At 39.7% G+C, this 14,084-nt stretch overlaps 1 protein-coding gene across 1 annotated transcript in view; it reads right to left on the reverse strand.

The window, feature by feature from the left end:
- Nucleotides 1–786: 786 nt before the first annotated feature.
- The window catches only part of lrp1ab (low density lipoprotein receptor-related protein 1Ab), a 108,551-nt gene continuing 95,253 nt past the window's right edge, over nucleotides 787–14,084 (reverse strand). Inside the window, exons 69-89 of the mRNA XM_042491442.1 lie at nucleotides 12,125–12,231; nucleotides 11,858–11,990; nucleotides 11,531–11,653; nucleotides 11,301–11,423; nucleotides 11,054–11,191; nucleotides 10,804–10,941; nucleotides 10,544–10,663; nucleotides 10,153–10,415; nucleotides 9,871–10,049; nucleotides 9,631–9,737; nucleotides 9,016–9,135; nucleotides 8,720–8,896; nucleotides 8,426–8,566; nucleotides 8,104–8,277; nucleotides 6,811–6,972; nucleotides 6,355–6,526; nucleotides 5,951–6,052; nucleotides 4,796–4,869; nucleotides 4,621–4,714; nucleotides 3,673–3,817; nucleotides 787–2,745 (exon numbers count right to left, since the gene is read on the reverse strand). Coding sequence (XP_042347376.1) covers nucleotides 2,608–2,745; nucleotides 3,673–3,817; nucleotides 4,621–4,714; nucleotides 4,796–4,869; nucleotides 5,951–6,052; nucleotides 6,355–6,526; nucleotides 6,811–6,972; nucleotides 8,104–8,277; nucleotides 8,426–8,566; nucleotides 8,720–8,896; nucleotides 9,016–9,135; nucleotides 9,631–9,737; nucleotides 9,871–10,049; nucleotides 10,153–10,415; nucleotides 10,544–10,663; nucleotides 10,804–10,941; nucleotides 11,054–11,191; nucleotides 11,301–11,423; nucleotides 11,531–11,653; nucleotides 11,858–11,990; nucleotides 12,125–12,231 — 2,930 coding nt within the window. The 3' untranslated portion in view covers nucleotides 787–2,607. The remainder of the gene's footprint in view (nucleotides 2,746–3,672; nucleotides 3,818–4,620; nucleotides 4,715–4,795; nucleotides 4,870–5,950; nucleotides 6,053–6,354; nucleotides 6,527–6,810; nucleotides 6,973–8,103; nucleotides 8,278–8,425; nucleotides 8,567–8,719; nucleotides 8,897–9,015; nucleotides 9,136–9,630; nucleotides 9,738–9,870; nucleotides 10,050–10,152; nucleotides 10,416–10,543; nucleotides 10,664–10,803; nucleotides 10,942–11,053; nucleotides 11,192–11,300; nucleotides 11,424–11,530; nucleotides 11,654–11,857; nucleotides 11,991–12,124; nucleotides 12,232–14,084) is intronic.

The raw sequence follows: 14,084 nt of genomic DNA on the forward strand, positions 1-14,084 counted from the left end.
CAGCTGGAAACCGCCACAAATAGCCTTCTGAAACACGCTATAGCATAGAAAGTTGCACAAAGGGCCAAAAACACTATAATATATCATGTCAAAAAATGACAGAAAATGCTATACTATAGTATGGCGAAAAATGTCAAAATTTGACATGTCCCTTAAACAGCTGGAAGCTGCCTAGAATAGCCTGCTAAGACACACCATAGCATAGAAAGTTGCAAAAAGGGCCAAAAACACCATAATTTGGCATGTCCAAAAAATGGCAGAAAGTGCCAAACTATAACATTTCCCCAAAACAGCTGAAAAACACATAAAATAGCATGCGGAGACATGCTATAGCATAGGATATTGTAAAAACAGCCAAAAACACCATAAAATAGCCTGTCGGAAAAATGACGTGGCGTGTGTCCCCTTTTCCCCTTCTAGGGGTGAGTAAAGTAGTCTATGTATTTACTTATGACAACATACCAGGACCTAAGGTTAGTCTGTCTTCACTGTAGAAAGATATTTCAGAGTGACACATAGCATTACATAATTCATATAGACAAAGGAATGTCAGCTGATAATTCATGTTTTTCAAAAAATATGCAAAAAACAGCTGAAAACTGCATAAAATAGCATGTCGAGACAAGTCATACTTTGGATAATAATAATTATTAGCCCTATTAAAGGCCTTATTTTTACATAAATGAATTCAATACATTTTAGGAATTTTAAAGGATTTTTAGGAACCCTGATAAAAAGAAAGACTATGCTTTCGTTGATGAAGCAACATTCAAAACAAATGCTTACTACATGTTCATGTTTTATTTCTTTTTGCTTTTAAAGGATACTTCACTTCTGATGCACTCCAGCCAGAAATAATGATTTTGCTTTTCCTCTCCATCTCTCCAAATGACAGACAGAACCACTGTACATTTCTACTATAAAAATCCATTTAATTTTCTTATATCAAAAAGAAATAGAATCATAACAAAACAATCAGAACCACAAATATCCATGTGGGTTTTTGCCACCAAAAGAAATTCTCCAACTGAAAATATGATTGTTCTAATTTACATGGTCGGATGAAAATCTAACAAAGCAGGATGCAAAAAAAAAGTGATGAATACTGTTAGGAGGTGAGGGGCGAAGCCAGAGTTTCCTCTAGGATGCGTGTGTGAGAGCACCATGCAGAGTGATATGAATGACAGGTATGGCTGATAAGCTCAGTTAAAAGCAGCGTGATGAGCAGTTAGACACACAGAGAGCAACACTGAAGACTAAAAACCAGTTGAACAGACAGACAGATGGTTAGCATTAGCAGCAAGGCAAAGGAATTAACAAAGGAATGCTTATCAGGAAGCTGATCAGTCCCGTTCCTGGGAATGCACTTAAAAATGCGCATTAACTAAATTACACATCCATGTAATTACATACAATTAAAAAAAAACAAAAACAAACTCAATCTCACACAGAAGTACGTACCATCAAACGGTCTCCCCGGCCTTTCCTGAAAGTACATTTACAATCAAAAGACAAGGAACAAAAGCCAAACGCAACCAGCTAATTCACCGTCGCAGATTGTTTTTCAGTGATGACTGGAAATTCACAGAAGCTTGTCGTCACTCCCAAAAAGAACTTTCTAGTACAGTTTCAGAGCTAAATCCGACTCCTGTCCAGAGTGTCCTGCAGTAGGCTAAACCAAGGCCACGGATATCCATCCCAGACTTTTTCATCCTGGAATGTGGACTTTGTTACAATCATCTTCATCCAGCACACTCGCACACTGCCATTGACTCATTCATTGCTGACACAAAGTATGTCAATTATACAATGACTTAAAAAAAACTGTTAAAAAGTACAGACTGCTATTTGTTACTGATGTTTGTATTCCTGGGTATATTTTCAAGACACTTTGTTAATATTTGTTTATATATATGCAAATATATATATTTAACTTTAGTCTGTGCAAGGAGGTAAAAGACAATCACTTGAATGTAGTTCTTTGAGAAAACAGAACAGACACCGTCTGCGATGCCGAGTCCTCCGTGTGTACTCTCCCAGCCTCGGTCCCCCCTTTAGACCTCCAGCAGCAAACGTACACACAATGCAAGCTGAACCAGCATCCAGGAAGCATTCATAGTGAGCACTGACACTTCTCCTCTCGTTTATGAACAACAAAGACTTGGCAACATTTTCTAGGATGGAACAATATTCTCTTTTTTTCCTCTCCCTCTATACAATTCATACAAAAATAAAAAATTAAAATTGTTCCACTGCCATTTGTATCTCTCTATCTTTTACATTTGCACAGAGGTAGTGGCTATATGCGTGAGAGGGGAGGGAGAGTTGTGAGGAGGAGGTGAGCAAAATTAAAAAGAAGAACTGAATAAATGTCTATAAAATGGTTCCTTTTTGTCACCAGAGGATTTTTTTTGTCAAAGAACAAAATATAATACTGCAATCACTTAAAAAAGTAGTCCTTCATTTTATACATTTTATACAGTGTTCTCGCTTTTTCTTTTTTGTTGCTTTTCTTTTCAGTTGGTAAAGGCATAAGATGAGAGCGCTCGTCAGCTCAGCACTGTTTCGGGCAGGGCAATGTTGGCAGAGTTCATTCCTTGCCAAGCTCTACGCCAGCGGGTCACTCATGTCCTCGTCGCCCTGGGAGAGAAGCTCCTTCTTTTCATCTGTGCTGGCCAGAGAGTTGCGGCTGTTGTGGGCGCCCATGTACAGGGTGGCATACACTGGGTTGGTGAAGTTGGTGGGCTACAGAGCAAAGAAAATTACATGGTGACTCAAAGCGCAGGAGAAAGGTAGAAATGCCTTTAAGTCAAAAGCAGCATTTAGTGCATTTTGTGCTTGGAAAGGTGAAGTTACGGAAGCCCTGAGGGGCAAGTGAGAAAAAAAAATTCTGGTGATCCATTTTCTAAGTTCATAAAAAAAAAATTTTCATGTGTGAAATAAAGTGACATTTTTTTTGCGACAAAAAAAAAAAAAGCAAGAATTTTGGGGTTTTTTGCAAGATTTTTTTTTTTTGGCGAGAAATTGGGTTTTTTTGTGATTGGCAAGATTTTTTTCTACATGTGTGGAAACCAGTGATTTTTTTTCAGGGAGGAAAATACTAATTTTTTAAAGTTTTTTTTTTGTAATACTCATTTTGACCACAAGAAGCTGAAGCGCACCACCTGGGCACTCTAAACATGACATGCATTTCTTATGATTCAAATTCTGATGTATGAGCACTTTCATGTTACATAAAAGGTTATGCTCATAGTGATCACTGTCACTTGCTGCAGTTAGAGTACACTGCATTTGTGTTTGTTCATGTTCTATCTTCAAAATGCAAAATGCTTTATTTCACACATGAAAAAAAAATTTTTTTGAACTTAGAAAATGGACTACCACCATTTTTTTTTTCTCACTTGCCCCTCGGGGCTTCCATATCAAGTCATTCAAATTACAAAAAAAACCATTTTGTGTCTTAAAGGGTCAGTTCACCCAATTATCAGCAACCAAAACATTTTCCGTCTCGAATCCTTGCAGAGTTTCAGTTTTTATTTGACTTACTGGCTATTTGACTTTTTTTTTTTTTTTTTAGTTTAACAGGGTTTTTGCTACCACCCCAAGACAAACTTGGGTCAAAGAACTGAGAGTCTCTCCAGAACAATATCCCGGTTACTCTAGCGATTTTACCTTATCTGGGTCCAAAGCAAAGTCTGAATCCAGGAGCTCTCCAGCGTCATCGTCTGGATCTCCTTCATAGATCTTATAGGCAGGGTTCCCAATCTCAACATTCATGGCTCCGTTTGTCATTCTGTGGTGCTGGAAGCCCTTTGCACTGCAGAAAGACAAAGATAAACAAACTGATCAATCATCTAAGGATTTTAAAAGATGACCATGAGCTACTTTTGGGAGAAAACCTAAATTAAAACAATCACAGTAGCTTGAAAAGTATGCAAACTTGGAATAAACCAGGTACTGACTCAGTACCAGTGACATACAATCCACACAATCAAGACAACTTAAGGGTTGTCAAATGAGCTTCTGACAAAAGGTCATTTGATCAAACCCAGAGAATAAACTGCAGCATGTCTGCTGTGGAGAATGCTTGATTTTCACATTGCAAATATTCGGCTGTTTGCAAGCACATAAACATTTTCCATAGATGCAACGTTGTATATTTTACTCCGCAAGCACAGAGCATATGCCTGACATTTAAACATGTAAACGAGGGAAGGTATGAAGACACAAGAAGGACGAAACAGTTCGATTGTTTGTGCATCACCATCAGAGCTACTTCAGATAAGAGTCAATACGTCCCTGTGGTGCTGGGTGGGAGCCCAGTGGGAGGCAAACAGGAGATGGCAGGCAATGACAAACAGATGGATTGACAAACAACATGGCCAGTCTGACTGAGTATTAGGGAAAGGAGGGGACAGGATTTGTGGGTCAACAGGTGAATTGTAATCCTATGAAGTTACCGCGAGCACTGAGAACGAGATTTGCCCGGCCATAGAGACCTGGGAGACAGGAAATAGATGGTTATCAAAAGGTAAGAGAAAGAGAAGCTAGATAGCAGATAGTGTGAGGAACAGATGAAAAATGGAGTTTGGATCTTAAGTGTCTGAGTCTAGGACTCACCCGCGCATTCTCCGCTTGTACCACAAGATGGCACCAACCACCAGCAGTGCCAGTAACAGCAGCAGAAGCACTGGGATGACGATGGGGGCTGTACCTGCGAGTGAGCAAATAATGTGAGCAAATAGGACTAAAGTGCATGTTTCACTAACAAGACTGTCCGAACTGTGAGACTTACTTCCACTAGAAGCAGAAGTATCCACAGAAGCTGCTGCAATTTCACATCTGTATCCTCTCCAGTCTGCAGGACACCTGGACACACAATGACAGAGTTATAATACAGTGTGTGAGCGAGTACCTGCCAATATCCTTGTATGATCGTTATCTTTGATAACATTGTAGTCAGGGAGAGGAGAAAAGCCTGATGCAGGGTTCCCACAACTTCTTCAACATCAAATTCACGGACTTTTAAAGGACTTTCCAGGCTCATTTCAAATTCAAGGATGCAAGATGTCATTTAAAAAACAAATAAACAGTAATTAACCTTGATCTGTCTCAAACTTTGCCAACTAACATGTTTTACAGACAGACAATAATTAAAAGGAGAGAGGTTTGAATCTCTGAACACTTCTCAGTTGTGCTGTATAGGTGGCGGCAGGTGTCTTTTGAAACAACAATGCAACTGCAGGAGACTCACTCAGACTGCGAAACACAACCTTGTCACTAATATTAAGTAAAATAATATCAAAAGAACTTCAATTTTTATCATAGCACAAAATATACATTGATTTAAGCACTTTAGATGAGCAATATCTATTTAAAAATACATTTTTTACATCCTTTCAAGGATTTCAAGGACCAGTGGTAACCCTGCTGATGTCTTTCTGCAGGACACACACAGGCAGACAGCAAAACATGGTTGTTTACTAACATTTAACATATAAATCTGCGAAAACTTTTAAGAATGTCAAAGACCGATGGGAACACTATACTATACGTATCATACGTGAGGCTACAATTCCCCGTGCATTGCGTAGAAACTACAGCTTGATGTTAGATATATTCAAATAATTTCCACTTTCCCTAAAACATACACACAAATTAACCTTTTTTTCTTTTTACAAATTACAATAGTCTGTACATGCACATGAAAATAATTACTACTACTAATAATAAAAAAAACATACTGCTACCAACAGAAATCGCTCATATACATTTAGTGTCCGAGCAATAAAGTGCATTAACACACTGTGGTTCAACTGATGTGTGCACATTATAAATGGAAAATAAAAGGGAATTGGCATTAGCCCTGTATACATGAGTTTAAAAGATAGAAAAAGACAGAGTGAGTTAATGTGTGTATTATTATTTGGTGCTGAGTGTCATATCTTACTTGCACTGAGGCAGCAGTGTGCGAGTGTCAACCGAACACTGTCCATTTGCGCAGTAGTCCAAACAGGAATAGCAGCTGGGTTGGGTCTGACCATTGGGACAGCTACACACACAAACAGACACACACACACAGATAAAAAAATGATGTTACTCAATAATATCCTTTTAGGGTCCTCCCATAGCAGCACTGATAGTATGGTTTTAGAGTGATTAAATATGGGTGCTATATTCTGTTGTCCACATATTTTTGGCCATGTAGCTTATTTTGCAACCAACGTAGCCTTGAAGGTGTGTGATGTGCATGGATCAAAGTCTGGCTCTGCACACTTGGCACCAAACAGTTCAAAATAAATGTTAAGACTAATTTACTTTGTGCAGAGTCCACGTTGTCCACAGTGTACCCACCTGCAGGAAACCTCGCCTGAGGATGACGTCAAACACTTGCCCGTTCCGCAGAATAGACATTTGTCCAGCTCACACTGGTGTCCAATGTACTGAGTGGTGCACAGACAGAGTTTGGTGCCATTGGAGGTTTGTAAGCAGGTTCCAGCGTTGTGACAGAACCCTTCACAATCAGCTAAGGGCGTAGAGGAAAACGTGTGAGAGATGCAAACAACTGTCACAGATTCAAACAATGAGATTGTATTCATAGTTGGGCTTTTTTCTTCCCTGAAACAATTATAGATAATTCCTTTTTTTTTATTGTTTTGTGAGAAAAGGTTTGCTTACATCAGTGATATATCTGAAAATCAAGTGAAACACATCTTTTTACATGAAACACAATGGAATAATACATATTTATGAGGCAGGGAATCCAGACTGTTTTACAATCTAGCGGTATTTGATAGTTCTGCCACTTACTGTACTGGCACTGGTCTCCCTTGTACTCTGGCGGGCAGCTGCAGGTTGGCTGGTTGCCCATGTTGACGGAACAGTTGCCTCCGTTCAGGCAGTAGTCCTGACATGTGTGGCGGTTGCAGTTGTGCCCCGTGAAGCCCTTTGGACATCTGCAGGTTGGGGCACCTGGATCACAGGAAAGATATAAATTAGGAGTTCAAAGACATTTCAGATACATATGTGAACTACATTTGCTCATACAAATGTTGTACCTATGTTGTACCTCAACAACTGAGGATTCTGCCTCATTTCACCTTACTGTCACTACAAATGTACTCTTTTTTTACACATTACAGAAAAAATGCAGAACTATTACAGAACAAGAGCTGGTGATACTCCGAAATCACCTGCTTCGTGTCCTCTCTGCTGTAGCTCTTTGGCATTGGGATTGTTACGAATGAATACTCCAGAGAGCTTTCACAGACATCACAAAGACAAGTGGAAATTGCACTAATGATTTTCAGAACAAATAAAACATGTTTGCTCAGCTGCCATCAATGGCCTGAATTACTCACCAGAAGAGAATATTCATTTCACTTCAAAACTGCCATAACATATTTAATTCACCTAATACTTTGCTACTTAGAAACATTTTCCCACAAGGAAAAGAGCCTATTAAATAGCCTCCAGGCAGACGTGTGTATTTCCACTAACAAAATCACTACACAAGATATTTACCTTGTTGAATTCTACAGAAATTTACACAACTGAGATGCAGTGGTACATATGTTCGCATGAAAAGGAAAGAACCTTAACATTAAAGTAATGCCTTTTATCAGTCTAGATTGTTTTAGTGCGAGTTGCATAGTGTTGGAGATATCGCCGTAAAGATGCCTGCCTTCTCTTGAATATAATGGAACCAGATAGCACTCACTGAGTTAGTTAACGTCAAAGCTCAGCAGAGAAGGACGGCATTAACGTTTAAATCTCGCACTGTTACAAGCATGAATAATTCCTTTTTTCAATTGTATTTTTTGGGCTCTTTGAGCACCACAGGCTGAGTGCCAGGTTCTATCTCATTCAGGAGAGGACAGATATGTCTACGACTGATATCTCCAACACTGCAACTCTCACCAAACAATCTAAATAGACTCATCAATCGCACTGCTGTTAAAGGGAAAAACATATATTTTTGTCCCTTAAGGTAAAGGACTTCTTGCTTATCTGCTAAATAATGAAACAAGATCATGAAAGTCTGGGCAGGTTTGTCTATGTTAAATATATCAATCATCATGTATGAGTGTGTCGTCCTCTTACCTGTATGAGAAGCAGTGCATGTGCCTCCATTCTTGCAGTAGTCCCTGCACTGGTTGATCTCACATCTTTCTCCGGTGTAGCTGGGCTGGCAGCGACACTTGGCCACCTGACGGGCATTGAGGAAGCAGCTCCCGCCGTTCTGACACTGGATATCGCAGGGCCCTGAGGGGGGAGCTGTGGGGGAATACCATGATGACCCACCATTTATTATGAATGTACTGATACTCAGATGAAAACCACCCAGGAGTTTAATCAAGTGAAAGCAGGTTTGTTGCTCTACTGCCTATGTGTGTCTATCAGTGCACTGTAGTTTCACACTCACAGAATGGAGACTGGGTGGGGCTTTGTCTCTCCACACACGTGCCGTTGTCAGCCACGAAGTTGTTGGGGCAGGTGCACACCGGCCCACTAGGGCTCAGCAGACACAACCACTCACACTTCTTCCTGTCACATGGGTTAGTCACTGGTGCAGAGAGACAGACAAGACATCCAATAAAAAATGCATGAAATGTATAGCACCAGATGTATGTTCATTTTTACAGCTTAAAATTATATACACCTCAAGACTTTATTACTATATCTGTAGAAAAACAGAAAAAGTATGTGTGGCACTCACTCTCTGGCTGCTTGTAACGGTGGTAAAGGACAATGTCAGTAGCGTGGTTGATGCCTGTGGTGAGATTCTCCATGGTGCCTTTGCCAAATTTGTTGACCCGGAAGACAAAGTTATTGATGTAAGTGACTCCATATATGTAGTCCTCAAATATATCTATACTAAATGGGTGGAGCAGGTCTGGAAATACGGGAGAAAAAGGAGAAATTGGTTAAAAAGAGAAAAATCTGCAGGCAACATTAACATAAAATTTCTAAAACTTTCACACTGTTTAGTTTTGTGTGTAGAAACAACTCAACTGTTTTTGATGCCAGAGACAGAAATGACAGGATCAGAGCCATCCAGACGAACACTGCCAATAACTGAGAGTTTAGCATCTGCCCAGTAAAGGCGCTCATTAAAGTAATCCACAGCCAAACCTGTAGAGACAAAGTCAAAGAGCCTTGCAGATTAAGTCATAAACTACATAAATCATTCTGCTGGACAGCTCCCAATAATGTGACTCTGACGCAGGAAGTTTCTGGAAAAGAACACGCATGTAGTGTTGTCACAATAATGTCAATTTCCAACTTCGATACAATACTTAATATTGATTAATATCAATACTCAATACCATTTTTCATATCATGGGGAAAATTGAAACTGAGGACAAAAAATTATTATTTTTTTAATAAAAGATAAATATAACAAAACTATAACATGGCAACTACAAATGTTCTTTTCTGGTTAGTATCAAAGACAAACAGAATGACTGTAGTAAACATTGACAAAGAGAGAGCACACCTTGTACCAGTGTATCGATACTGTGGGCAATGAGATGATATGTATGAATAAATTGATATTTTTGACACTACATGTATGATTTCCTTTCTCTGTAAAAACTTGAGTTATGATAAGACTAATGCAGTACTGACCTGTGGGCCACTGGATGTTTTCATGAACTAGAGTTTGTCTCAGAGTGCCGTCCATGGCAGCCGTCTCAATTTTTGGGTGGTTCCCCCAGTCTGCCCAGTACATGGTACTGACGGAAAACATAGAGTTGGAATACATAATTACAAAACTTATAACAGCCTCGAAGACCATGACAGAAATTATATATTTTATATGATTGTTGCGTTGAAGCCACAGTCACAGAGCTCAGCATTCTCTCTCACCCTCTCTGTGGATCTACTACGATGGCGTAAGGCTCATCGATCATGCCAGAGACGAGTGTTTTGCAGTGCTGGCCTGACATCTGAGCCACTTCGATCACATCTCGACCAGAGTCGGTCCAGTACAGGTTGCCAGCCACCCAGTCCACCGCTATACCACGAGGCATCTTCAGCTCTTTAATCTGGATCGAGCAGAGAATAGCAAAGACCGTGTGATTGTTTGGTGTGTTTGTGATAGTATGATGCAGTGTTTGTGAGTCTTGCACACATTTAAACCAGCATTACCTGCAGGTTGGTGATCCTGCCCTCACTCGAGGAGGATGATGATGATGTGGACTGTCCCGGAAGTTCATAGGAAGAAATGCGGCCCGTGTGCCAGTTGGTCCAGAAGATGCGGTTGGTCTTCACATGCAGGTCCATCGCATCAATACGCACGCTGGCATCACCCTGGAATGTCTGCTCGTAGCGCCAGTTGGGCATGCCGGGATCCAGGCTGCGGATTTCATTGTCGTCGGCTATGTAGAGTATCTGTCGACTGCTGTTCATGCCTGGAAGGAAAAGAAAAAAGTTGCAAGGATGGCTTTAGAAACTTACAAAAACAATTATTATAAGAGTTGTAAGTATGTAGCCTGGAAGGATAAAGGGCATATAAAACAGATGTAGTTCTGGTCCTCACTGTCAGCCTTGCAGGTGTCATTGATCCTGGTGAAGTATTTGTGGCAGCTGCATTTGTAGGAGCCTTTGGTGTTGTTGCAGATGTGAGAACACACTCCGAACTGCAGACACTCGTTCTTATCTGAAAAATGGAGCCAAATGATAGTCATATTAAATAGAAAAATTATCACAGCCCATTCCCACTCCTCCAAACACTTTAAGCACTTTATATTTTATATGTTTGAAGAGAGTTGTCTAGCACAGTGTTATGCGCATGTGTACCTCCACATGTGTGGTGTCCCGTCTTCTGGAAGCCTGGTTTGCAAGAACAGAAGGAGTCTGTGCCATTAGTGACACAGTGGGCCTCGTCTCCATCACCACACTGAGTCCTGTTACTCCTACAGTCATTCAGTTTGGTGTCTGAACATAAGCATAGTAAAAAATCATAAATGAGTCAGTGTTTTGTTTTTTTTTAATTTAACCAATCCTTCTGATGTTTAACATTTGAAATCTTAGTTTTGACATGAGGCACCTGTCTTGCAGTTGATCTCATCAGAGCCATAGTCCTCGCAGTCATTGAAGAAGTTACAGCGTAGAGTTGAGCTGATGCATCTGCCATTGGCACACAGGAACTCATCCTTTTCACATGTGGGAACAGCTGGAGGAGCCTCTGTTGACATAAAACACCACACACAAACACACACAGTCAGCAGTTTGTTTAATAAAAGTTTAAGGAAGGGAGGGGATTTCACAGCAACCTGAGCAACACCACAACTTACGGCAGTTCAGTTCATCTGAGTTGTCGCCACAGTTATTGACACCGTCACACCTCTTTGACACTTGCAGACACACACGGTCGTTTTGGCAACGGAAAGCTCTGGTGGGAGGACACTGGAACTTCCCTAAAAGCCAGACAGAGAAAAAGGACAAGACGAAAGAAAAAAGTCAGGACAAAAGATGAAGACTGACAGACTTTTAGTGTGTGTATGATTCACACGCCTGCACTCACTGCACTCTTCGGGATTCTCATCAGAGTTGTCCCCACAGTCGTCCTCCCCGTCACACTTCCAGGCGAGGGGTTTACACAAAGTGTTGTTACACTGGAACTCATCCAGAGGGCAGAGACGTCCAGCTGAGGAAAATGGCAGAAACAGGAAGAGATCTTTACAAATGATGTTGTTGATAAACTTTATCATGGCTTTTGCATACAGATGTTTCACATTTCTGTCTCATTACAATATACATTTTATTTTTTTATAGGTAGACATAGTTAAAACGTTTGAATGGTAGTAGAAAGAAATGCAATTCAAAACAGCATAAACAAACAGGAAGATACCTGCACTGCCACAGTTCTCCTCATCACTGCCGTCCATGCAGTCAGGATCAGCGTCGCACCGCCAGCGGATGGGGATACAGTGTCCGTTTTTACACTGGAACTGGTCGTTGTCACACTTCAGATCACAGCCGTTCTGAAAAAAATCGTATCCCACAGGATCAGCTTTTATACTTATGAATTAATACCAAATGCATACAATTTAACTTTTTTCCAGATGAATACAAAATATAATTTTTCATGAAACCAAAACATTTCTAGTTTCTGCACCTCATCAGATCCATCAGCACAGTCATGATCTCCATCACACTTCCACCTTCCAGCAATACAGCGGCCGTTTGTGCAAGCAAACTCACTTTCTGAACACTGTCGAGGCACTGCAGAAGAAGAAAGACAAGGGGATGAGGTCGGTAACATAACACAAAGTCAGCATTGAGCTATGAATGTTTTAGCCTTCAGCACAAAACACAGGACAAAGACTCAAATGACCACAGAGGACGAATCTAGACTAATGATGCACAGACTGACTCTGACATCATCCGAATCCGTGTGTATGCATAAATCATCCACCCACAAGAATGAACTATTTTCTCCAAATTAGATCACTGTGTATGCATCAGCTTTTCACTTTCCCTTTAACAGTCCACATAGACTCTGTTGCTTTTTGAATTATTATATTGATGAATGAGTGTTTTCTTTAACAGTTTACTTTAAAGATTAGAGAGAGTGCTTTCAGTATTTGTAAATGTTTCCATGCATGCAGTAATGTCACTGTAATTGTCGGACATTTAAACAGAAAAAATAAAAACTGTAGTTATGAACTTAACAGATCTAAAGTTTTAGCTTCTGAAATAATCAATGAAGTTACACTGCTTGTTCTCATGTGTTATTACACACAGCATCTGCAGGATTCTTGCAGTTTAAGGGAAGTTTGACTTTAAGACTTTTGCAATGCCAGTTGGAATAAACTGTAAGACCAATTTTACAATAACGGAGGAAAAAAGAAACATGAAATTGAAGAACTTAATGTTAAGGACCTTCTTTCTTTTTTTAACAATTTTATTTTAGTGTCAAATAAAACATGAGAAAAAACATACTATTTGAAAAGAACAAAGTATTTTGAGGTTTTACAATGCAATGTCTGAAAAAAGGATTCATAAAATACCACTTCCCCTGTCTTAATATTTTTGGACTTTTGAAGGATTGATCCAAGACATTTTACTGTCAATTAAGGCCTTATTTTTCCATTGATGAATTCTATGCCTTTAAGACTTTTTATGAATCTGCGGAAAACCTGGTCTCTCTTAATGGAAACACACTTTTTTAGTAGTTTTTTGCTGCATTGAACGCTGCAAGAATTTAATTAATTCATTATCATTAATGAGCATGATGATATGCTCACATATTATACTAATTTTAAATAAATGAACATTTATTAAAAAATAAAATTCTTCTTTCTGATAAAGTGAAAATGGCAACGGTTTTATTCTATCTTATTTTTAAGTATTTATTATTTCACCCATTCCTCATCAATAAAAACGTCAATTTTTATGACCTGAACCGCCGGTGCCCGTGAATATTCCAATTTCAGTTTCCAATTTTATTTAACCCTCGACCCACAAAACCCCTTTAATGGGGAAAAACGTCAAAAACCTGAGGAAGAGAATATATCTGCAATCTATGCATCGCAACTGTAGATACTGTATGAGGTGATGTGAGAGAATGAAAGGAGCTCAGTAAGTCTAAATGTTGTTTTAATACAACATATTTAACTGGAGTGTTTGTATGTTTACATACATTATATTTGTAGTAATTGTCAAAAATCAAAATAATCTTATACAGTTGCATCTAGTGGCAATAGAGGAAAAAGAGCACCAGTGTTACAAAGTTTATCTATCCGGAGCTAAGCTTTCAGACTCTCACAGGAGGGTGGGGATCAAAGCTGGACAGGAGCATGAGAGTGAAGACAGCAGGACACACAGCAGAGAGGTGACATATGAAGGTGGAGTGACTTACCTCTGGCTCACGCCAACAGGACAGTATGAAATGAAACAAATAACAGATGAGGTGAGATGCATCAGAAATGACAGTGAATGGATGTTAGTGCCATACAAGTAGCTTAGTGTGCACAGTTAACAGGTTAAAGGTGGAAAGTGAGTCTGCTACCAGTGGACGAGGCATGAGTGTAAGTGACACTGGACGATGTGAGATAACAAATGTTGACAGTATG

This window comes from Plectropomus leopardus, chromosome 8 (genome assembly GCF_008729295.1).
Source record: "Plectropomus leopardus isolate mb chromosome 8, YSFRI_Pleo_2.0, whole genome shotgun sequence".
Lineage (NCBI taxonomy): Eukaryota > Metazoa > Chordata > Actinopteri > Perciformes > Serranidae > Plectropomus > Plectropomus leopardus.